Source organism: Dipodomys ordii, unplaced genomic scaffold (genome assembly GCF_000151885.1).
Source record: "Dipodomys ordii isolate 6190 unplaced genomic scaffold, Dord_2.0 Scaffold2, whole genome shotgun sequence".
Lineage (NCBI taxonomy): Eukaryota > Metazoa > Chordata > Mammalia > Rodentia > Heteromyidae > Dipodomys > Dipodomys ordii.
In genome coordinates this window covers 17,714,241-17,739,918 of record NW_012267218.1, presented here as the reverse complement: position 1 = coordinate 17,739,918, position 25,678 = coordinate 17,714,241, and the positions used below count along the sequence as shown (strand labels likewise).

The 25,678-nt window shown below is 38.6% G+C and overlaps 1 protein-coding gene across 1 annotated transcript in view; it reads left to right on the top strand.

Annotated features, from left to right (window-relative positions):
* The window catches only part of Tshr (thyroid stimulating hormone receptor), a 117,000-nt gene that overhangs the window by 61,482 nt on the left and 29,840 nt on the right, over positions 1-25,678 (top strand). Inside the window, exons 2-7 of the mRNA XM_013014141.1 lie at positions 695-766; positions 5,205-5,279; positions 17,041-17,115; positions 18,599-18,673; positions 20,552-20,629; positions 23,300-23,368. Of these exons, the coding sequence (XP_012869595.1) occupies positions 695-766; positions 5,205-5,279; positions 17,041-17,115; positions 18,599-18,673; positions 20,552-20,629; positions 23,300-23,368 (444 nt within the window). The remainder of the gene's footprint in view (positions 1-694; positions 767-5,204; positions 5,280-17,040; positions 17,116-18,598; positions 18,674-20,551; positions 20,630-23,299; positions 23,369-25,678) is intronic.

The window sequence follows — 25,678 nt, the reverse complement described above, 5'->3', positions numbered from 1 at the left end:
CTCTACCACTGAGCCACCTTCCCAGCCCAAAAACAGTTTCTTACTCATAAGGAAACAGCCTTCTTGAGGACATTCAAAGAAATCAAACTGGTAGAATACCCACACCATCGGGTTGTGCATCTAACAAAGATATCCTCAGGTTCTGCGGGAGAATTAGCAGCTTGTCAGTCAGTTATTTCCAAACTTAAAGTGAACGCTTAGATTGAGATAATGGTGAGAGAGACCTTTGCGTGGGCAAAAAAAAAATTGATCACAACCATACCACTGTCTTTAATGTTTAACATAAATTAAGTTTGTTTAATTCCACCTAATATGTACTTAATGTGCATGCTTGTGACATTCCAAGTCATTTCTGTTGACAACTGTGTGCTATGAATGCAACAGCAACAGTAGTCCTGATAAACTCATGAGGATACCATATTCCCCTTAGTTAACAAATGGAATATGAAGTGGGGCAAAGCCACACTTGTTCAGTACTCATTGGTATTTGAAGTTTGAAGATTTCTTTTCTGAACAAGTCTCACTCCTATCTTTAACTTATTGGGGGAAAAAATCATACACTTGTTTTTCATTGAGTATTGTTCTTATATATGTTTGAGTATTGTCATTTTTCTAATAATATGATTGTTACAATTAAGATGAGTTATTAGAAAAAGCCTGTGACAAAAACTAATTATGTAACTTATTTTCATAGGAAGCTTATAGAGACTCATCTGAAAACGATTCCTAGTCATGCGTTTTCCAATCTTCCCAATATTTCCAGGATGTAAGTCATTTTTTTAATACAAAAAACATTTGCAATGGTGATATATTGCTTTCTAAATGTGTTCGGTCAAGGAAAATCCTTTCTGTTGTACAAGAATAAGCCAATCCATATTTTAATGTATTTGCAGATTCTATGAGCATGATGGTCACCTAATTTTGCCAAATGTCCACTTAGTAGAAGATTTAATCCTAAAGTAAATTTAAATTCATTCTATCTTGACAGATTAACCATTCTTGATACATTTTAGTATATTTTAAAATGTGGTAAAACTTTAGCTGGGAATCCCTCCTCTAAACAGGTTTATATGCCTAGCTCTTATCTGTCTATACTAGCTTCCGACTAATTCACTTTTCATCATGAACGCAAATTTTTACATACAGCCAAAATGTAGCCAATGGTTTCAGACTTAGCTGAAAACAAAAGGACTTAAAAATAATTCTAAATCTGAAAGACTGCATTGCTACACCTTCAGAGTAAGGAGAAAAAAAAAGAAGTAAGATGGTTTAACACAAATTTATATCTGTATATGAAGCAAGTCAGCCCTTTATTTCATTTAACTGGTTCTGTCAGTGAATGTATGCAACTCAAGCATATCAAGTAATATCATCAGGACCAACTACTATAGCTTCTGGCTAAACATTCATTTTGTGACCATTTATTGAGTGCTTATTGTTTCATTTCAGTAAGTCCCAAACAGAGGCAATTCTGAGATCTGACAGTTTGGTTGTCAAAACTGGAAACTGCCATTTTCTACAAGGGGGGAGCAGAAAAAAGATTTCTCTTTTTCTATTTCTCCCTATTTTAACCTTTTACATTAAAGTAGATCCTTATTAGAAAAATGAAATCTTGAGGGGAGAGACAGGGTCTTGCTGCCTGCCGAGGCATACGCCTAGTTTACAATGTTTGTCATAGCTACAATGACAGGCACACACCACTGTGCTCAGCTCTCTGTTAAGAAGGGGTCTTGATTACTTTTCCTCCCTGGTTGGTCTCAAACTGCAGTCCTTTAAATCTCACCCTCCCAAGTAGCTAGAATTTCAGTGTACCAGCATCAATTGCACTGATTATATTTGCAATAGGCTCTTACTTCCTGTCTGGAAGATGCTTGAACTACTTTCCACCTATTTTAGGCTTTCTATCATAGCTAGGACTGCAAAGGAATATCCCCATGGGCCAGCTTCTTCCTTTGTGATGGAGTCCTGTGGACTTTTCTGTCCAATGATCCTCCCATTTTTCAGCTTCCTAAGTAGACAGGATTATAGGAAAAAGCCACTGGCGCCCAGTACATTTTTTAAAATGTCTATAGCAATCACTACTTTAATCTTACTGAATAAATGGTACCTAATTGCTGTCTCCACAGCCAAATTAAAACAGTCTAACGGATGGGTTTCCAGTTAAAGAAACTAGAACTTCAGTCCAATGAATGTGGGCTCTCACTAAAACCTTATAAAGTCTTAAAGTCTTACATTTCTTAACTAAGAAATTTGGCAGAAAATTTGGAGCAAGGGATTGCTGCAATTGAGGGGAGCAAGTTGGCAGACTTCAAAGTGAATCTTACTCTTCTTATGGCTCTGTTTCAGCCATGAGAAATCCCATGCAGTCCATAAACAATAAATCAATCCTTCTAAGTATGTTCCTTTGTTGCCTCTATGGTTGAGATATGATATTTGTTATCAAAACAATTTATATAATGTCATTACCCTCAAGAGTCAAAGGATTAGGAAAACTGATAAACCAAAGGGTAGTTGTTTAGAGTATAGATAATTCAAAACAACAATCACAGGGCCATTAGAACATTCACCATACCATGATTTTAAAAACTCCGATTGGACTGATTAACGCTCCTTTTATAAATATCATTTCAATTAAAATATTTTCCTAGTAGATTCAATTCAAAGTGGTTCTCGACCTTACCTACACATTATCACACAAGAAGGATGTGAAAAATCAAAGTGCTTGACTCATCTTTCATAAATGCTCATTTAATTATCTAGGGCCAGTGTTTGAATTTCTGTGTGTTTGAAAAGGCCCCAGGTATATTCTTTTTTTGAATTGTATGTCCAGGATTGAGAATCTCTGCTTTGTCTATGGCTAGACACCATCTGTTAATCATTAATTTTCTCAAATGTCATAGACACATCTCTTAATAGAAAATGATCATTGAAAATGATCATTACAAGATGGAATGTAAGGAAAGTATTTGAAACATTATTACTTTTGTATTCCTGACAAGCTGTTTTTAGGAGTTTCCTCTTTTTCTTTCCTTAATATTTGAAACATTAATTTGTGATTTGTATAAACAAAGCTCAAAATGAATTTCAAGTTTTCAGCCTCATTTAAAAATGAAGAAGGAACCTTATGCTAGTGGCTCATACCTATAATCCTAGCTACTCAAAAAGCTGAGATCTGAAAATTGAGTCTTGAAGCCAGCCTGTGCAGGAAAGTCTATGAGACTCTTATTTCCAATTAACCAGCAAAAGTCTGGAGGTAAAGGTAGGGCTCAAATGACAGAGCACCAGTCTTGAGCAAAAAAGCCAAGTTCTGAGTACATCGCCATCGCCAGTAACCACAAACACACACACACACACACACACACACACACACACACACAAAGGTGCATATGCTAAAATCAAGAAGGGAATTCTTAGGAGCATCTGTAGTCACCACCCTATGGAATATTCCACTAGACGATTGTTGTTTTATCTTCCTCTTCTTTGAAATGACATTTCTAATCCTATTCTATTACAAGCTCTATTTAAAATGGTTCTTATTCATTCGAATATTCTTTTTCTAATGCTTTCATTTTGTTATCTTCGTTTATTCACTTAACACACTTACTAAGAATCTACTAGACATTTCTGCACTATTCATCATTGCCAAGTTATAAAAATAGCTAAGATGCCCCTTAATGAACAAATGGATCAAGAAAATATATTATATGCACATGATGAAATTGTACTCATCCATCAGAATGACAGAACATCATTTGCAATGAAATGAATGGACCTGTGTAAAAGTATGTTAAGTAAAGCAAGTCTGGCCCTGAGAGACAAAGGATACATTTTTTTTCTCTCTAGGAAAACTAAAACTAGTTTATAAATGTGCAAGTAAACACATATGAGCTTGTATGAAAGCATCCACAAATGTATTAACCAGAATATGGTATTTACAGGAGATCTTTCAAAAGGTATAATTCCTTAGGAAAATGAATTCACAGTCCAACAAAATGAATACCAGGAAACTGGTTCTTGCAAGGTGTGGGAAGGGAGGTCAAGGGGTAAGAGGTAGACAACTGAGCAGAGGAAGTGAGGGAACACCGTCATGATACTCCAATACGTAGCCTATAAAACTAGGAAAATTGAGAAGGAGGGCTGGGGGAGAATGATAAAAGGTGTGATATCCATCCAGATGCACTGTACTTCAAACTAGTTTGTTGAATGGTAACTCTTTTGTACACTACTTAACAAGAATACTACATCCCCAAAACTAGCTAAACCACTAAAGATTCAGCAGACACAGAATTTATAGTGTAACAAGATAATATGACTCAAATATTATCCAACCCACTGGAAATGTGTATGATAATATGATCATTTGTGAAAGGAGGAGTTTGTGTTGCTCAATAAAGATGCAGTGTGAGAATTTTAACCTCAAGAAAAAGTTGGGAGAAAGCTTCTGAAAGATGTGACAATTGAGACCTTAGGAGAAATAGGAAATAAGGTATTGGGAAGGTGTGTGATGCTTTTTGCATGATCTGGGAAGCTCTTGACAAAGAAGTTATATCAAAAATAGTATACATCAGCTAATGTACAGTGGCTTATGCCAGTAATCCCAGCTATTCAGGAGCCTGAGATCTGAGGATCACGATTTGAAGCCACTCTGCAGAGGAACATCTCTGAGACTTTCATTTCCAATAAATTACCAAAAAGGCCAGAAGTGGAGTGGTGGCTCAAGTGGTAGAAAGTTAGACTTGAGGAAAAGAAGCTCAGGAACAGTGCCCAGTGCCCTAGTTCAAGCCTCAGGACCAGCAAACAGAAACAAAAAATCTAGTATACTAAAACCAAGTGCTGGAAGCTCAAGCCTGTAATACTGGCTATTTAGGAAGCTGAGATCTGTGAATCAAGATTCAAAACCAGCCCAGGCAGGAAAGCCTGCGATTCTTACCTCACATGAACCTGCCTAGAGCCAGAAGTGGAGATGAGATTCAAAGTGATAAGAGAACCAGCCTTGAGTAAAAAACTAAGGGAGAGCACCCTGGCCTTGAGTTTAAGCCTTAATACTAGGGGAAAAATTACATATACACATGTATATGTATATGTACATATATGCATGTATACATATATGTTTATGTATATATAAGGTAGTATACTATATATGTTATACAACTTTCTACTTTGAAATACTAACTTTCTACTTTATCTTATTTTGTGACATTCAGCTACTTATCTATAGACGCAACTCTACAGCAGCTGGACTCACATTCCTTCTTCAATTTGAGTAAAATGACTCACATGTAAGTACAAGGAAAAGTGAAGCATAGACCCACCCTTGACAATTTGGGGGCTTGGATAGCAATAGGAGCTGGTTTCTGGGTCACAGGTCAAAACTTGTCCTTAAGGTTAAATCCTCTTGTTCTCACTCAGTTTATGCTAATCCATTCTAATTACATGTGGTTGGGGAAATGAATGCCAATTTTTTCCATTGTTATTCATTTTAATAAAATGAATACAATTGTAATACAATGTAATAAAATTGTAATACAATGGGGTCAGCAAATTTTACTGGTGTCAATGTGAGTGAACCAGAAAGTCTATGCTGAGTACCTACCTGACTCCAGAGCCTGCTCAAGATCCTTCAGAGCTACTATTTTTCCCTTAATTAGAAAAATGGGAACATTATGTAGTGAGATTTGACAGGAGTGAAGCTAATAGCTACCCTTGAATTTGAACCCTAGTTTCTCAATGCTCCCATGAACTGTGGATATGTCAGGTAATCTTTCTTTTCTGTGTGTGTAGGGGGTGCATGTAGCCTAGAAAATGACTGACTTCATGAGACAGAAAGCAAGGAAAGACAGGAAGTGACTAGGATTCCATAATACCTTTGGACAGCATATCCACTGAACTTCCATTAGACTGACTCTCCTGAAGGCCTACAGCAGCCCCCAATAGCACAACGCTGAGGACCAGGTCTTTTAAATGGAGAATTTTTTGGGGGAAATGGAGGTGATACTCTTGCAAACTACACAAACAAAATACTAACAAACAACAAAAATACTATCCATCTGCAAATATTTGGTACATTTTAGAGATTAAATGTATATACTTTAATTCTCAAAAAAAGTGCATTAACCAAACCTATAGATACAAAGAGGTTAAATATATTTTCTCCAGCCATTCAGTTACTAAGGAATAAAGATATAATTTTCTTATTACAAATGTCTAAGTCAAAATTCTTACATGTGTATAATATATTATGGTGCTTTCAGAGTACCAAAGCCAACATTTTGCTCCTAAATTATGGTAGGCTACCATACATCAGATTAATCACTAATCTGAGAATAGAGGATACACATAAAAGAAACATCTTTTTGAATGTGTTAGGGGTGCTACATGGGCTTGAGTGGAGATAAAGCAAATCTAGAAAATAATGTTTGTGAAGGATTTGCTAAGTAGAAAGCAACATTGAAAGGCCAGGGGAGGGCAGCATAGAGATCTAAGCAGTCTCTTGCTACTAGGAAATAAAAATTAGTGATCAAGGCTAAGAATGGTTTCTAGGAAACACCTAGTGATTTTAGCTGCAATCCTTTAGTAGCCTTATTCTACAAGTACAAAATGACTAAAAAATAGGCCAACCATCACAAATATGAGAGCTTAGATTTGAGTAAACAAAAATAACCAAATATGGGGCTATGAAGTTGGCTCAGTGGTAGAGCGCTTGCCTTGCATGCCTGAGGCCCTGGGTTCAATTCCTCAGCACCACATAAGCAAAAAGAAAAAAGCCGGAAGTGGCGCTGTGGCTCAAGTGGTAGAGCGCTAGCCTTGAGCTGAAGAGCTGAAGGACAGTGCCCAGGCCCAGAATTCAGGCCCCCACGACCGGACCCAAAAAAAAAAATATGTATGGAAAATACCAAAGAAATAGAAGAAAAAAGACAACCAAAAGTGATCCTCAGGAAATGGACCTGTCATGGATATCAGACAATGACTTCAAAATGACTGTAACTAATGTGTTCAAAATCAAAATGACAAAAGAATAATTCAGAATAGGAGTGTAAACCACCATAAAGGATCCACTGGAAACTCTCAGATTCAATGAACCAAACTTTGAAATTACAATCTAAACACATAAGCTTGACAATAGACCAGATGCAGCTCAAAAAAGAATGAGAAACTTACAAGCTATATCATACCCAGGGATTAGGGAAGAGAAAGGGAACAACAAACTGGTGAGACAAAGGACAAAGGGTGAACCAATGCAACAGCGAGAGTCACAAGACAGTATGTTGGAAATGATCTGGACAACTTGGGGCAGGAGGGAGGGAAAGTGGGAGAAAAATGAGGGAAGGGGTAACAAGTTTGACAAGAAACGTACTCACTACCTTACATATGCAACTGTAACCCCTCTGTACATCAACTTGTCAATAACATTCTTTAAAAAAAGAAACATATAAGTTAGAAGATGCTTCCTCAATGCATGTGTGGAGAACTGAAAGTAGCGTGTGCTGGCATGAAGGCAGTCCAATTGCCACCTTCACTTCCTTCACTCAAGCTAGCCAGGACCAGGGAAGGGCAGAGCAACTGTCAATTAGGGAATGAAACTGCCCTATTCCCAACATACGAATATAACTAAAGGAAAAATAAGCATTACAGGCTGTTCACAGTAAATATCGTGGAGATAGTTTAACGCTGTGTTCTTCATAAAATTCACATATATATGATGGCTTTCAGGATGACCTTACATCTGTTCTGTAATATGGAATCATGGACCCGCAATGCTGAAGTTGCTTCTGTTATTGACCTAGATAAATCTAGTACTGAAACATTAAAAGCTCTCTGTCCATTCAATAAATGCAGTATGTTTAATACTGTGTTAAACCTCTGGCCCCAAAGCCTTGAATCCTCTAAGCAGGACTCAAAAGCATCAATCATTCTATTCTTACCAAAACCCACCTCCCCAGGTCTCTGTGATGCCACAATCCTGCGTGTTCCTCCTGCCATGATGCCCGTCTTTTCTTACGAGCCTTTCAGGCTTCTTCTTCCTCACTGCTAACTATTTAGGGCTCCCCAGCTGGTCTAATCCTGTGTCTTCTTTATTTCCTCCCTCTTCGTTCTCCCCCTTTGCAATCTTATTGAGCAGTTCTGAAGTTGGTGTATCTAGTCCAGCTTCCTCTTAATGTTGGACCAGCCTGTCAGTCTACTCGACTTAGTCTCAAAATAATTGTATTAACGAAACCTATAACTACAAAGAGGCTAAATATATTTTCTCTAGCCATTCAGTTACTAAGGAATAAAGATAGAATTTTCATCTTATAAATGTCTAAATCAAGAATTCTTACATGTATATATTATGGTTCCTTCCAGAGTGCCAAAGCTGAAATTTTCCTCCTAAATTATGTCTATCTTCCTGTCTGTTTGAATACCCAGGCATCATAAACCTCCCATCTTAAATCTCCCAACCTGAAGCTTTGATGCTCCTTCTGACATCTACCACTCTTTCAGAGTTTGCTAAGCCAGAAAGCAACAATTCTACTTGTTTTGATGTAAATCTCACATGCCTCAGAGTTCTCTCTATACTTTCCTTGTTTAATATACAGCTATGACTTGTGAGTTCTTTTTTTTTAATGGCCAGATCTAGAAAGTTTTATCCAATTCCAAAAGAAAGAGTTAGAGTGACACCTTATCAAAAAAGATACTTCCAGCCAGGCACTAGTGGCTCACGCCTGTAATCCTAGCTTCTCAAGAGGCTGAGATCTGAGGATCATGGTTCAAAGCCATCCTGGGCAAGAAAGTCTATGAGACTCTTACCTCCAATTAACCACTCAGAAAAACAGAAGTGGAGCTGTGGCTCAAGTGGCAGAGTGCTAGGCTTGAGCTGAAGAGCTCAGGGACAAGACCCAGGCCCAGAGTTCAAGCCCTACAACCGACAAAAAAAAAAAAAAAGATACTTCCTATCATCTTTTATTTCATAGCTGTTCTAACAAAAGTGATAGCTCGTTGTAGTTTATATCTCATTAAATATGTTGAACAATTTTTATGTACCTTTTGACCATATACATATATTATATAGATATGTATATGTTGAGAAATATACCCATTTGCTTAATCAGCTTACATGCTTTTTTTTCCTGTTGTTTGTATTCTTTTGATAATCTAGAGTCACCTTGTCTTATGTACGGTGTATGTTGCTGCACAGCTTTTTATCTTAATGTAGTTTCACCTGTTTACTTTTATTTTTCTTAACTTGATGCTTTCGGGGTCTTATCCCAAAAAAGTCCCAAAGCATTCCAAGTCCTGAGGCATTTTCCTTTTTTTTTTTTTCTAGTAATTTCATAGTTTCAGGTCTTATAGTTGTCTTTTTTTTTTGCTTTTAAAATATTTTATATATTTAAGTCTTGGATTAATTTTAAGCTGAATTTTCTATACAGAGAAAGAGGATCTAGTTTATTCTTCTCCATGTGATTACTAATTCTCTGCATATGCTCATTTCCCCGACATATAACCACTCTTGTTTATTGTTGATGATTTGTTCACTGTAGATTCATGGGATAGCTGGGTGCTTTAGGCTCATGCTTTGAGTAGAAAAACTAAGAGATAGCATCTAGGCCCTGAGTTCAAACCCTGTATACCAGAACAAAAATAAATAACTGAATGAACTATAGGTGTATGGGTTTGCTTCTAGGCGGTTTGCTATATTCCATTGTGTGTCCATTTTTATGCCAGTACCAAGCTGTTTTTATTGCTATAGCTTGGTAGTATATTTTGAAGTCAGGTAATACAACACCTCCTTTGTTCTTCACTCAGGGTTAGTACTTTGCCTTTTGAATCAGGCTTCCAGCTCCAGCTTTTTTCTTGTTAAACAGAGTAACAGTCTAGAGAAAGTGTCTATCCAGCTGGCTTTGAATCACAGTCTTCAGATCTGAATCTCCTGAGTAGCTAGGACTATAGATAGGAGTGATGCACTATAGCCCAGCTTGTGATGGGAGATTTTTTTTCTTTTTTAATGCAAATTTGTTTTAAATCATGAATATGTATTACATTTGTAATCAGATAAAACAAACTTCAAAAATTAGAAATTTCTACAACATGCATTGGACTTGAAATTAGTCACTGATGTTAAAATTCATTAGGGATTTTAATAACACAAAATTATTTAATTAAACTAAAACCAACTCTCAACAACTGTAAATAGGATAATTAGCCTAATAATGATTCTCACTTTTTGCCTGAATATTGTAGGACATTTAGTCTATTTAAACTAACAAGAGTACAAATCCCAGTACCACCAAAAACAAAGGGAGAGGATTAATATTTAAGCATGAGGCCCCGGGTTCAATCCTTTGAACTCAAAGTTTTGAACCCTAAGCACCTAAAATCAGACCATTAAAAAAAAAACAACTGTAAGTCAAATTGAAGCAGGACTTAAAGCTGGGGACTGGCTAAGAACTAGGTTTTAGGGTAATAGTCTTGTTCAATTTTGTTTTCAACAGCATTATTGCACTTATATTCTTTTTTTGTCAGTTGTGGGGCTGGAACTCTCAGCCTTGGTGCTATCCCTCAGCTCTTCAGCTCAAGCTGAGTGTTCTATCACTTGAGCCACAGTGGCACTTCTGGTTTTCTGGTGGTTAATTGGAGATAAGAGTCTCACAGACGTTCCTGACTGGGCTGGCTTTGAACTGCAATCCTCAGATCTCAACGTTCCTGAGTAGCTAGGATTTCAGGCATGAGCAACTGGCACCTGGCTCTGCACTTGTAGTCTTAAAATGCCAATTATGCAGGCTGCAATAGCCCCTGTTCCTTTCAGATATCTTATTATAAGTCAGTCTCCATGAGGTGGTATAAAGCTTTTTCATTTTCCTTGGTACTTTAAGCTCAGAAAATAATAACCAGAAGTCTGGTGCTGCCATGCTGAGCACTTTAAACTAATGGCTGTTGGAAGGCCTCAAAAGCAGCATCTGACTCTCTCCTGCTGTCTCCCACCCTCATTTCTCCCCTGAAGCAAGCATAGAAACCAGTATCCTATCCCCAAGGTGGATGATAGAAGAAACTAGAACCTCTACTCCCCCAGAAACAGTCATAAAAGCAAGAAGTATTATTCAAGCCTTCCTCCAACTTTCTGTGTAGGAGATAGCCATTAAAACTAATAATAATAAAGGGGGGGCTGGGAAGATGGCTCAGTGGTAGAGTGCTTGCCTTGCATGCATGAGGCCCTGGGTTCAGTTCCTCAGCACCACATAGACAGAAAGCTGAAAGTGGTGCTGTGGCTCAAGTGGTAGAGCACTAGCCTTGAGCTGAAGAGCTTAGGGGTGGTGCCCAGGCCCAGAGTTCAGGCCCCACAACCAACAATCAATCAATCAATGAATCAATCAATAAACAAACAAACATTTAAAAAAATTCCTTGGTCTACGGGTCTGGTAGTAGCTCATAAGACTTTGTCTCAGAGAGATCCTGCCCTGTATATGAGAGGAAGATCCATACAGAGACATCAAGGAGAATCTAAATGGACAGGCCTTACTAGTTTCCTCCCTCCGTCTATTACCTTTAGATCACATCTGTTTATCCAGTCACATTGTACATGGCCGTCCATTATTCTCTGAATCTAAGCGTTAAAATGCACAGCTTCCCCTGAATTCTTAGGTCTTCTTTCCTGATGTCATGGAAAACGTTGATTGCTGTAGATTTCTTAGGCTCTTGTTAAACCTTTTTGTTGTTGTTATGTGAAGGTTGGCCCTGGCATACCTGGTGAATATGGAAAGCTAGCGTATCTTTACCACTCCTACTGCCTCATCTAAATCCACAGTGACATGCCACCCTGGCTTCTTACCACCTTCGTTGTTTCTCAGTGTGGTGTGATTTTAATCAAAACTAGGGATGTTTCTAGTTGTAGGAAAACATCTCTAGAGATGAGAATCATAGCTAAGGTCCACGATCTAAAGCCTACTGAATAAATGAGGTGGAATACGGAAATGGGTGAACATAAGGAATGAAATCAGTTGCTGGAAAGCTCCTTAACAGCAGCATAGTTAAGCCTTGGTGTTCCTTTTCTTCCTCTTTCCCCTTCCTTAAACTCCTCCATCTCTCACTCGACTGTTTCCCCATCCATACTGTTTGGGAAACACTGGGGAACTAAATATTGACCAAATGCTAGTTGTTTTGACCAAGTCTATTTTTCTTTTCATGGCTCTTACTGAGAATTAATGTTTCTTAGGAGAAGAAGAAAAAACAACCCAGAATCTAGAAAAAAATGATGATTAAAGGAACCTGAATTCTTGATCTGTGAATTTGTGATCACACTGTAGGCTAGACATCAACATTATGCTTGTCTATAAATGTCCAATTTTATTTGAAATTCAATAAAGAGGGATTAATAATGCAAGACTTAAATGGTCTTCTTGAAGCATAATTTTTAAAAAGGGAAATACTGTATCTGAAGTTAGAAGATCTAGGTTGAGACCCAGTGTTGCCTCTAGCTGGAAGACACTGGTGACCCACTGGTGACCTAACCTTTGCATGTGTTTCTTAGGTGTTTGTCTCAAGGTGAAGAGGATGCCTACTGCTTTACTTAAGGCTATGCTTTTCTTGTCTCCTTGGTAGGACTAACTCATGTGAGAAGAAACACAGTTTCTTTCTACTGTCACATCTTCCTAAAAGGAAGATTTTTTTTTCTTATTACAAAGCTTTGACAATCTCAGATAGATAGCTCAATCCCATAGGAAAAGATACACTCTAAGTAATGTATCTGGTACTTTATATTGCAAAGATTTTTCTTAAAACAGAGAATATATATTATTTGTTTGGGACTTAAAGTTTGGATGGCATGTGTGTGTGTGTGTGAGAGAGAGAGAGAGAGAGAGAGAGACTACTGGGGCTTCAACTCAGGGCTAGGCAATGTCTCTTAGATTTTTTACTTAAGATTTGCACTCTACCACTTGAGCCAAAGCTCCACTTTCCACGTTTTGGTGGTTAATTGGAGATAAGAGTCTCATAGACTTTCCTGCCCAGGCTGGCTTTGAACAGTGATCTCCAGATCTCAGCCCCCTGATTTGTTAGGATTACAAGCATGAGCCACCAGCACCTGGTGTTTTTGTTTTTTTTTTCTTCTGGTTTTTGTCATTGTTGTTGTTGTTTGTTTTTGCATGCCTTTTTCATCTGTCCTTGAAACCAAATAAAAAAGTAAAAATGTTATAGTAGGAAAAATAACCACTATAAACCATGTGCTCTATATTTTAAGAATTTTATCCATGCTTATTGTATTAGTTTGTGTGGATAAATTAAGAAATAAACAAGAAGCTGTGTGCTAGTGACTCATGCCTGTAATCCTGGTTACTCAGAAGGCTGAGATCTGAGATCTGAGGATCATGGCTCAAAACCAGCTCCGGCAGGAATTTATCTAATCTCCAATTAAACACCAGAAAACTGGAAGTGGTACTGTGGCTCAAAGTGGTAGAGCACTAGCCTTAAGCAAGCGAGTTCAGGGACAGTGCCCAGACCAGAAAAACAAGAAGATATAAACAAGAAGAAAAAGTGTGCAAGCCCTAAGGCGGGTAACATTTATTTCTTGCGCATGAAACAGTGCTAGGTGGATGGGTGAGACATCTAACTTTTCTAGTGAGGGGTTCTAGGGTCCTCACCTCTAGCCCTCCATTTTTTCTGTCTTGGAATGGGTTACACTAGCTGAATTTGCATCTTACATTTTCTCTCTCCATTTACCTAAGCTCTTGGTAGTCTATGCTTACTTCACTGCTGCTTTGCTTCAGGGGAGAGTTTTGAAATGTCACACCTTTGAGCAAGTGTCCAGCTGACTGTCCTCTCAACTCCTCTGCTTGTGGTTGGTCTCCTCCCGCCCCCCCCCCTCCATGCTTCCCTCAAAAATCCTTCCGTGTTTCTTCTCTCTTCTTGCAGCCTGGCTCATACTTTTCTCCTTTTCCAGCCTCTATGTAAGTCGCCAGCCTTAGTTAACCAGCTGTTGCTCACAGCAATCTCATTTCCCTCTCACCTTTTAAAGCTCCCGCTCTGGGCTGCCTTTACTCTCACTGTGACGTTTGCTTGTGCCACTCATCCGAGTCTACTTGTTCAAAAGTTATCACTTACGGGCCAGTCTTCCAGGTGACAAAATACACTCCCTTCCCGAACTCTCTTATTTTCCATTTGTTCCGCACAGCAGCTAGAACCCACCTCTTCAAATGGAAACTTGTGGCAAGAAGGTGATTGCTGATCTGGGAAAGAGAGAGGGCCACCTCCATAGAACAGAAGCAAATCCAAAGACCGAGGACGTTCAGTTTTAAAACTAGGATATGACGTAAAGGCTGGTTTAAAGAGATTTTTTTTTCCCCATGAAGGGTCTTGGTTGGGGACAAATCATGCCTTAATAATCAAGGATTAGCCGCTGTAGCGGGGATCAAACTCAGAGACTTGTGCATGGTAGGCTAGTGTTGGTGCACTGAGCAACATCCCAGTAAAGGCAAGGCTGAAGTGAAGGATGGAGGATGAAGTAAGGAGTTCTAAGAGCCTTGATGTAAACCCTTGATCCTTTTAGTAGAGACATTCACAGGTCTTGCAGGAAGTTGCTATAATGGCCAAACACAATGGCTCACACTGTAATTAATCATCCCAGCTACTCAGAAAGTGGGAAATAGGGAGACTCACAGCTCCTAGTCAACCCAGCAAAAAAGTTAGTGAGGCCTCATCTCATCCAGTAAGCCTGGCTTCATAGGAGGCTGGATCATGGTCCAGTCTAGTCCAGGTGAAACCTTACTTAAAAATTAAGAAAAAAATCAAAAAAGGATTGGGGTTATGGCTCAAGTGCAGCTCTGAGTTCAAATCCCAATACTATTAAAAAATAAAAGTTCCTGTAGTTAACAATAAAGTTACTTGCCTAGATTAGAGTCACCTGAATTAATACAGCTATTGAATGAGTAAAATGGACCAGTAAGGTTAGCTCTTATGGACAGTAAACTATGTGTGTAGGGAGGAGGGGAAATGGATGGTCTGTATTGTCAGAGCTATCATTCCAGCCTTTCATTTCCAAGGACTGTTTCTGAGGCAATGTGCTTAGTTGAAATATTTAACCTAGCAGGTTTTTATTGTTATTGTAAAGGTGATGTACAAAAGAGTTACAGTTACATAAGTCAGGTACCGAGCGCATTGCTCTTGAGCAATGTCACCGCTTCCCACACTCTCTCAGCGTCTCCCTCCCATCCCCACCCACAAGTTGCATAGTTCATTTTCAACATAGTGCCCAGCGCATACCACTGCTGCATTTGTTTATCCTTTGTCCCTCCATTTCTGTCCTTCCCCTTATACTCCCAAAGATACATACAGGAACAAACAAGGCAAGAAGAGAAGAAAATAGCAAAAAAAGAAAAAAAATCCTCGTTTCCATTTCCTGGCATTCATTTCCATAAATATTCCTTCGTATGATCAGATGCACATGGGCATTGCACCTTTGTGTTCCATTCCTGAAAGTGTCTTTATTTGGCCTTACTGTGTATGCCTAGTAGTTTTCAAACCTGTTTTGTAAAAACACTGTAACACTCCCAACCCCTAGTCCTTGGTGTCTGCTCTAGCTCTCCTTGGACTTGTGAGAATGACAATAATTAAAAGCATAATTTGTAGAAAGCTTTTAGCTACAGGAAGGCCACATGTCAAACCCCTTCCAGAGGAAGAATCTCTAGGAAGAAAATATGCAGTTGTTATGCCTCTTGCATAGAGATTGTAAACTTGGTGTGAGGAAACTACACCTCAAAGCGGCTAAGGAAAGATGGTGTCCAAAGTCATGTAATCCAAAGTAGCAGAGTGAAGATTAGATCTCAGGTCCACCTGAGTTTTCAGTAGTGAAAAGGAACACACTTCTGATACATACAACATGCATGAACAAACAAGGCAAGAAAGACATCAAGCTAAAGGAAAAGAGGAAAACACCTGTTAAAATGATTTCATGTATAGGCACTGTCCAGATATGGCAAACTTACAGAGATAGAAAATAGGGACAAATAGTAATCGAGTGATTACCTAGCATGAACAAGCTCCTAGGTTTGAGTCCTAGAGACCTGTAAAGAGGAAGAAAGCAAAGAGGAAGAGAAGGAAAAAATAGGACAAAAAAAAAGAGTTCATGATGTGATTTCTAGGCATGAGGTGGGAAATAGGGATTAATTGCTAATATATATATGGTTACATTGATTACATAGTTCTGTGAATTTGGTAAATATTATTAACTGTAGACTTATAATGGATGAACTTTGTAGAATGTAAATTTTCATTGGATAAAATAGTTCTAAGAACTACAGAAGTCAGATGCTAAGCTTTCTGATTTGTACCATCAGACTTAACCCAGAGGCCCACAGAAACTAAGTATCAGGAGACATCTGTAAAGGTTCACTAGGTTCTTCTATATACTTGCCTTTAAGCTTGTTCAAGTTGACCAGCTGGTTACTAGCCATGATTTATTTCGCTAAAGCTAATTGCATTCTTGATCAGCATACACATAAATCTATGTAAATTATGGACACTTCGAATAGCACAGTATTTATGCAGAAGTCTTAAATTATTGACATTGTAAAATAAACTCAAGAGGATTATTAAGGTTCATTTTGTCCTCTGCCTCTGAAATAGCAATACCAGACCTCACTATTCTTTTTGCAAGACTCTCAACCATCCAATGACTCACTTAACCTCCCACTCCAGGGCCCCATTATCTTGGTCAGGATGCTGGCTATTATTAATATTAAAGATAATTGTCCTCAACTCCTCCTCAAGCCATCAGAGCAGTGTGTGGGGTTCATTTTTCCTACCTAAATCCAAAAGGGAAGCAAAACAAACACCCTCTGAAACTCCAGTGTAGACAAAGGTGGTCTGTAAACTCAAATGGACTGAGAAATGAAGTTATTGAAGCAAGAGGGACACAATCATGTTCCTTTGAGGACTCTTGTCCATTGGGACAATTACCAGAGCACAATAATCACTCAGCAATGCATATATGCACATTCTCCTCCTGGATTTTGTGAAACCTCATTTATGTTTATGGATAGACTCTGTTGACTGTGGTTCTGGTGGCTTTTACAGAGAAATCCGGAACACCAGAAGTTTAACTTCCATAGACCCTGATGCCCTGAAAGAGCTCCCCCTCTTGAAGTTCCTGTAAGTGTAACTCCTTTCTCATCCCATCTTCTTTCTTTTGAGAATTAGAATGCTAATGTCTTCCAGTCACCTCCCTAGAATGCTGTCATTTCAATGATGCATGGCTTCAGTGAAATCACTTCTTGATGGGCAAGGAATCCAATGAAGTAGTTCACATATTAAAAACCTATTTTAAAAAATGTCAGCACCAAGTGTGGGAACAAGAGACCCACTCCAAGAGATTTAAAAAAAAAAGAGAAAGTGCCATCATGTGTATATATAGTTTTAATATGTGGTATTACAAGACAAAATGAAACAAAATCTTCAGTGGTAACTGGTCAGTTCTGTTTGGAAGTAGGTACTGAAGCAATATTAGGGTGGATTCCACAGTGGAAGAAAGGTTGCAAATGATAAAGTTTAGTCTTTCATAAGTCACGGAACAAAAATAGCCGGGGTACCACTGTGCATGTCCTTAGTCAGACCTCACCAACTGGCCATGAGTGACCAGAGCATTTTTGCTCTGCTTCATCTTTATGATGTAATGCAGAGTTATTAAGTGTTCATACCATATTATGTGCAACTTTTAATCTACATTTTCCCCTAGATGACACAAACTTGTGTTGGGGGGGAGGGAGAGGGTCTTTGAAATTTTCCTTCTTCTCCTGAACATGTTTTTAGATGCTGTAGCTACTACTCACAGGTCACTGTTACAAGAAAAGGTCATTCTTACCAAAATAACACAACAAAATGTTTATCTTTGAATGGGAAAGCCTGGATTGAATTGAGTAACCATGTGTCCCTTCCTTTTCCAGCCTCTTTCTTTTTCCCATCTCCTTCACCCCCGCCCCAAGCCCCACCCCACCACATACACAAACTCTTTCCAGTTAAAACAAGGAAACATCCCCTCACCACAAACACACACACTCATTCACACACACACACACACACACACACACACACACACACACACACACACACGGAAGACACTGCAATTCCTATTTCTAGGAATTCAGCTGGCATTCTAAGCAGAGCAAATGTATTGACATGGGATTAAATTATTGTGCCTTGAAGGGGCATTGTCCCCTAGCCGGGCACCGGTGGCTCATGCCTGTAATCCTAGCTACTCAGGAGGCTGAGATCTGAGGATCGAGGTTCAAAGCCAGCCCAGGCAGGAAAGTTTATGAGACTCCACTAGAAAACCAGAAGTGGCCCTGTTGTGGCTCAAGCAGTAGATAGTGCTCGTGTTGAGCTGAATGAGCTGAAGAGCACAGGAACAGCGCCCAAGCCCAGAGTTCAAGCCCCATGACCGACCAAAAGAAAAAGCGGGGGAGGCATTGTTCCATCCCACAATTGGAACTTTCCCATCATCACTCAGAAACTGAATAGAATATTTAGGATTTGACTTCCAAACCACCTTTTCAGCTAATATATTTTTCTACTTCCTATATATTAATTTCTTACCTAAAACCTTTGCTTTCTTTCTTTTTTGTTTTCTATAATTTAGTGGCATTTTCAACACCGGACTTCGAATATTCCCCGACCTGACTAAAATTTCTTCTACTGATGTATTCTTTATACTGTGAGTACGTACAACATACAGTATTTGGTACTAGTTCTCTTGTCACTGACAAGAATGAGAGTACAGCATGGTGATGGGCCGAAGCTAAGTAAAGCAATTCATTTGAGGAAGAAAGAGTGCTCAATGTGTGAACACCGATGGCTGATATAAGATGGGGACTGAGAAATTACACTGGGATTTAATCATGTGGGCCACTAGTGATTTTACCAAGAACAGTTTCAATCAAGGGCTAGAGGCTAAGGAAACAGGGTAGGAGTGGGAGCAAGAGAGAACTGGAGGAGCTAAATTGAGAACTCTTTCACCTGACACTGATGGCCCATGCCTATAACCCTGGCTACTCAGGAGGCTGAGATCAGAAGACTGTGGTTCAAAGCCAGCAGAGTAGGAAAATATGTGGCTCTTATCTCTAATTAACTAGCAAAAGAACCAGACACGGAGGTGGGTATCAAACTTAAGAGCCTCACACATGCTACACAATTGCTTCTTAGACACCAAACCTCATCCCCAGCCCCTGTTTTATTTTCAGATTAGACAAATTATACAATACTTGTTGATGGAAATAATTGAAAATATGGACCACTAATCATTATGACTATTTGTCATAGTTTAATATTAAATCACTTTCGCAACATAGTCCAATACATTACATTTGATCTGCTCAATCACCTTTTAAAAGTTACTATTTTTAAGTCAATAAACCAGGAAACTGAGGAACAGAAAACCTACATGACTTTTGCTTGATCCAAGTCCAATGGAGCAGTATATAATCCTAGTAATCTGGTGGGGATGATATTGTAAGACTACTTATTTAGGAAGCTGAGATCTGAGGATATCCATTCCAAGCCAGCCAGTGCACAGCAGTCCATGAAACTCTTATCTCCAATGAACCACCAAAAGGCCAGGACTGGAGTAGTGGCTAAAAAGCCAAGAATGGAGCTGGGTTCAAGTAGAAGATCACCAGCTTTCAGAAAAAACTAAGGAACAGCACCCAGGCCTTGAGTTCAAGACCTAGTATCAGCACAAAAAGAACAAAAAGAAAGAAAGAAGAAAGAGGAAGGTGGGAGGGAAGGAAGGAAGGAAGGAAGGAAGGAGGGAGGGATGGAAGGAAGGAGGGATGAAGGGAGGAAAGGAGGGAGGAAGGGAGGGAAGGAGGCAGGAAGGAAGGGAAGAAAAGTCACAGTCAAACTAGTTATTCCAGTGCTTTTGGTTAGTGGCCCCAGTTCTTTCCCAAACCCTGTGATACAGATCTGTTTTATATATTTGTACAGAAGGGGAGAAAAGTACAGATGCAGAGAGAATTACACAGGTGGAGTTCATCCAACAGAATCAACATGTGCACTGATAAAGCCCAAACTCTTGGGTTCTTTCTAACAAAACAAAAACAAACAAAAAACTGTGCTTTGCTTCCCTGCTACAGAGAAGCTCAGTAAGACATGTAAGCAATCTTCCAGGAACAAGTCTGGCATAGAAAGGTTCTCAAGAGCATATGGCTAGCAGTTTCACAATAGAGGCTGTTTTAAAAACCCTCATGAAATGAAACCAATTCATCCTTTCTCCTGACCCTTCTATTGATGTAGAAAACTCCAGTGGCTATTGACAATGTATTTCAGATTCACAAGTTTCTGAGAACCTTTTATTCTCTTGAGATGAGGAGACCTCAGCCCATTCCCAAAGTTTGTTGGCTTACCATACATGGGACTTAGCATATAAATCTAAGACAGTTCTTATCACTGCAAATGACCACCTCTGGATAAAAGGGATCAGTGAAACTGAAAAATGAATAAGGCTGTGTTACATCAGGTTATTTAAAGTGTCTTTGTGTAACAGACCATTTCAAGCATTTTCTTTTCCAAGTGTTTTTGTCCCTGTCTCTTGCAGTGAAATCACAGACAATCCTTACATGACTTCAATCCCTGTGAATGCTTTTCAGGGGCTCTGTAATGAAACTCTGACACTGTGAGTATTGCTGATTTCATTCCTACCAACAATTAAGATTTTCTAGGGCCATTGTCTAATTTTATAGACCACCCAAGAACCCAAATTTACCTTTAGAGTATGTACTCCATAGTCAACAAAGGATTTCGGTAATTAAATAAGAGCATTTACCTTTGTGTTGTCATAGTCTGTAGAACACTGTTTTAGGCAATGAGAAAAGCATATTTCCTTCCAGCAATGGTTAAGACATTTCTTTCCTGGGGTAGGACAGTCATACAAGATTGTAAACCTCTTTTTTTTGCGGGGGGAGGTCCGGTCGTGGGGCCTGAACTCTGGGCCTGGGCGCTGTCCCTGACCTTCCTTGGCTCAAGGCTAGCACTCTACCAGTTGAGTCACAGTACTACTTCAGGCTTTTTCTGAGTAGTTTATTAAAGATAAGAGTCTCATGGATTTTCCTGCCTAGGCTGGCTTGGAACTACCATCCTCAGATCTCAGCCTCCTGAGTAGCAAGGATTACAGGTGTGAGCCACCAGAGCCTGGTTATGGTTTTCAATTCTTATAATGTGTATGTTGCATTATGAAATGAATTAACTATTTACAAAAACCTTGAATTTTTAATATATAATTCTCACATGTTTGTAAAAGCTGCAGTTTAGAAGTAAAAGTTAATTTAACTATTGGATAAGTTAATTAGCTATGGCTTCTGTGAAACATTGCGATCCTCACTTGGGATACTTGAGTCACCAGGATTAAACTTACCACATAATTACTTAAAACAAAAACAAGCACATAAACAACAATAAAACTGAGATTGTTCTCAGTTCTTTACAATGCTATAGTATGGATGCAAGTTTTAAGATGCTGCATATAGCACAGTCATCTCAAAAGTGACCCCCCAGTGTATCAGCGGCATTGTGTGATTTGATCTTCTTCTGGCTAAGCATTATTATCCTATTTTTAGAGGTAAAGAAACTGAGGAAAAGAAAAGATAGGGCATTTCCAGGAATGCCTAGATACTAAATGGCAGACCCAGGTGTAGTTCCAAATCTGAATTGTCCCATGTGCTTCGTAATGTGCTCCTAGAGTTGGCACTTGGTGAATTATAGTTGGAGTTAAAGCTTCCACAAACTCTGCCTGATTGTGGTCATGGCTGTCATTCATCTCTTCTATTTCAAATGCATAACCGCAATAATCTCCATGGATCTCAAAGTTCCCAGGGCTGTACTTTTTACTCTGCAGAAAGGAAAGACGTGCTGATGGTAGGTAGAAGGTGGTCCTGGACCCAACTGCGCCAGGCCAGTCACCTCCCTACCTAAGGGGGTAACATTTCACATGGCTCCGAAGGTGAAATTAACTAATTGCAAAAATAGCAACAAGTGAAAACATTAAAAATTTTCTATTTGTTTTCTTAGGTTTGTCTATGAAGGTCACCTTAATTCATCTATAACTACTAAGCATTCAAACTGTGATAAATCTTAAGAAAAAAAGGTCAAAAACAAATATGAAATAATATTTTAAACAGAAAAAACTGTTCATTCAGATGAATGTTTTTTAAAGTGTTCATCTCAAGAAACTGCAGTTATATCTCCACTATTGACACCAAGTTAACATTACCTAAAACCCTTTTTTCCCCTTTCATTTCTTGATATATGTGTGTGTATTCAAGATAGGGGGGATATATACATATATTAAGTATGGATATATATACACATATAAATAGAGTCCTATATATGATAAAGAAAAAGGCCATTATTATAGGAAACAATTTTGTAAGACACAGATTTTTTTTTTTTGGCCAGTTGTGGGGCCTGAACTCTGGGCCTGGGCACTGTCCCTCAGCTCTTCAGCTCAAGGCTAGTGCTCTACCACTTGAGCCACAGTGCCACTTCCAGCTTTTTCTGCTATGTGGTGCTGAGGAACTGAACCCAGGGCCTCATGCATGCAAGGCAAGCACTTTACCACTGAGCCACCTTCCTAGCCCAAGACACAGATTTTTAAGCACAAATTTCAATTATGTATGCTTTACATATCAGTTACCACATAAGGATGTATTGATGTTATTGTGTTTGAAAGCATATGAAAGATTGTACTGAATGTTGGATGTGAGCAGTCTTGAAAGATTATGAAAGTTATATTTGAAACAATGGAAGATAAGCTGTTTATAGGTCTATAGTTTATAACTGGAGGTTTATCCTTAATGAATTAGCCATCTATAACATAAAGTGAGTTTCTTACATGGTATTCAGGTTGGAAGACTAGCTTTTTTTTTCTGTACTTACAGCACCTAGAAAAGTGGCTGGCACATAATTGTTGACTGATGTTATGATTTGTATTCTACATAATAGATTTGGAAATGTAACACTAGGCATCCATTGCCTAGAAAACCAAAAATTGATTTTTTTAAATATCAAAAAAAGTATAAGTCTGGTTCTAAGAAAAGGTTTACTGGCACCTAAGTCTGAAGAATTGCTGTTAAAGCTATTAAGTATTATCTTATGTCCCAAACAAGGTATACTTCAAAGTTTTCTTGTGGGGTACATATGATACACCTATGGAAATTTATGCAAATTCTTGATAAAACTATGAGAGCTAATGCCCAATAACTCAAAAAAAAAGGCCAATACTACGTCTCACAAATCATTGACTCTCTTTCTCTCTCTCACTCTCTCTGTCTCTCGTTGTTAATTGTAGGAAACTATATAACAATGGCTTTACTTCAATCCAAGGACATGCTTTCAATGGGACTAAGCTGGACGCTGTGTAAGTCAAGGGTAGCCATGGCAACTGCTACCTTTCTCCACCCTTTCCCTCTCAGGACCAGCCAGTGGGTCAGAATTCTACTGAGAGATAGGTTCTGCCAGATAATCTATCCACTCCAGAGTTAGTATGTTAAGATGTGGAAATAATGCTAAGGAACTCAATTAGGCCAGCTGAAGTAGACATTCACGTTAACTGCAATTCTAACTTTCAAAACTTTTATCCTCAACAAAATGGAGAATTATGGTTACCTGCAGTTATCTTGTAAAGATGCATGTGTGTGCATGAATATGTGCATGTGTGTATGTGTATTTATTTACTGTGTTCGTGAAGTGAAAGGGTATCCTCATACCTAAAATTATGCAAAAAAATTAATGTTTCTCAGCCTTTTTGACATATTTTTAGAAAGATGTCAGTTTGTGTTGGTAGTTCAGAAATAGTTGAAAAACCATACCCAAGTCTTTTTTCAAGATAATAATGCTCAAAACAGCTAAAAAAAAAAAGAGCCTGTTCTCTTTTTATAACACTGCTTGAATGTTTCTTTAATAATCAACCATGTTTTCAATATCATATATTTTTTCAAATATACCTACTCATTTCTGAGTGACTTATTACTCTAAACAATTCATAGTTACTTTTTTCTAGCAATGATTATTGAAACATCTGAAGTCCTTCTAAACTTGTCATGTAGTACAGTGCTTTTCAAACTCCATTGAGCATAGAAATCAACTGTGGATCTTCTTAAAACAGAGATTCTGATTCAGTAAGTTTGGTGTTTTTCCTATTCTCAATCTCAATACAGAATGCTCTACCTCTCATCACCAAAATGTGAGGAAATTTCCCTCTACCAAGTCTATTCTTCATTCTACCCTAGAATTCTCATTCTTGGAAATTTGTTCTTAGATTTAAGCATGTCAGTGAAAACTATCATATGAATTCAATGTGTAATGAAATTGATGATCATGATAAGGAGCCCCAAAGTTGAACAAAAGCAGACTGAGCTGTTGGTGAAGAAAAAAAGATATCAAATGTCCATAATTATAATGAAATATTATACACTTGTGTTCTTAATATAGGACTGTTTCTTCTGTCTCAGTGTTCACTGAGATTTCAAATAAAGGTAATTACCCTAAATGGATTCAAGAATTGCATAGAGCATGTTAGCAATTGGGTGATTTCTCTACAAATATGTTCAGATATCTCTGAGCTCTAGCTTAAATAATTTATCATCCAAAAAAGCAATCATTTGCCTCATGCCAATTTACTGAAATTAGCAGCTTTGACCTCAACTACACCCCCCCCGGCCTTTTTTGGTGTAACTGAATAATACTCTCACAGCCAGTTGAACAAATTCCACACTGAGTTGAAGCCCCAATGTCTCAGAAGCAGGTGGGTAATTAGAAGTTTGTGAGAATCATGTCAGATGTGCAAAAGGACAACATCTTGTGATTACCCATGGAGCCAAGCACACTGTCATCACTCAAGTGTGAAGTTAATAATAACACAATCATGCTTGCTCAACAGATGTTGCACTGCACTCAGTCACAAGTGAAGTCACAAGTTCATTCTTGGGAATCTCTTTCCCATCATCCCTTTATTCATCCTGCTTGGATGTATATTGTTTCTCACACACTGATTCTCTGGAAATTTTGGTTGCCAAAGTCTAGTAACTAGCTACTATCTGTCAGTAAACACTTGAGCAGGCAAAAAAAAAAAGTCATTTTGATATGCCAAGACACTAATCATTATGAATAGGGAAGTCAACACAGTAGATGTGCTAATTAGCATCACACATTAGCTGATTAGAAGTAAAACACCACCGTCTGGAGCAATAGAGAAAGATGACGGTAGAGAAGATTATAGGATTAGGCAAGCTAGTATTTCTCATGGGTAAGTATTTGAACAGCTTGTAGGATATGCTCCAAGACTAGCTTTTTCCCTCTGTCTATTGAAATCTTGAGCACTTTCTCACCTGTTTCTGTTTGTAAAAAAAAAGTGTCCTGAATTCTGCAACCAACAAGACTTTCACACACCTGGCTTGTCTTTAGACAAATATAGGATCCAGGCAAGGGATCTCTGTACTTGTCTGAATATCAAGAGCTATGGGAAAGAAACATGGTCTCCCACTGAAAAGCTCCCGTGTGAGTCTCACAACATAACCAGGTGCCGATCCAAGCTTTCTCTAAAGGGATTGTGGAGATACAGGCTGAAATTCCATCTTGGGGATGAAGTATATCCTTAAACTCCCCAGAGGGCAAGGCTCAGCTGCATCAGCTGACTTCCTCACCATAGTGTATTCCTGTCCTCCACATA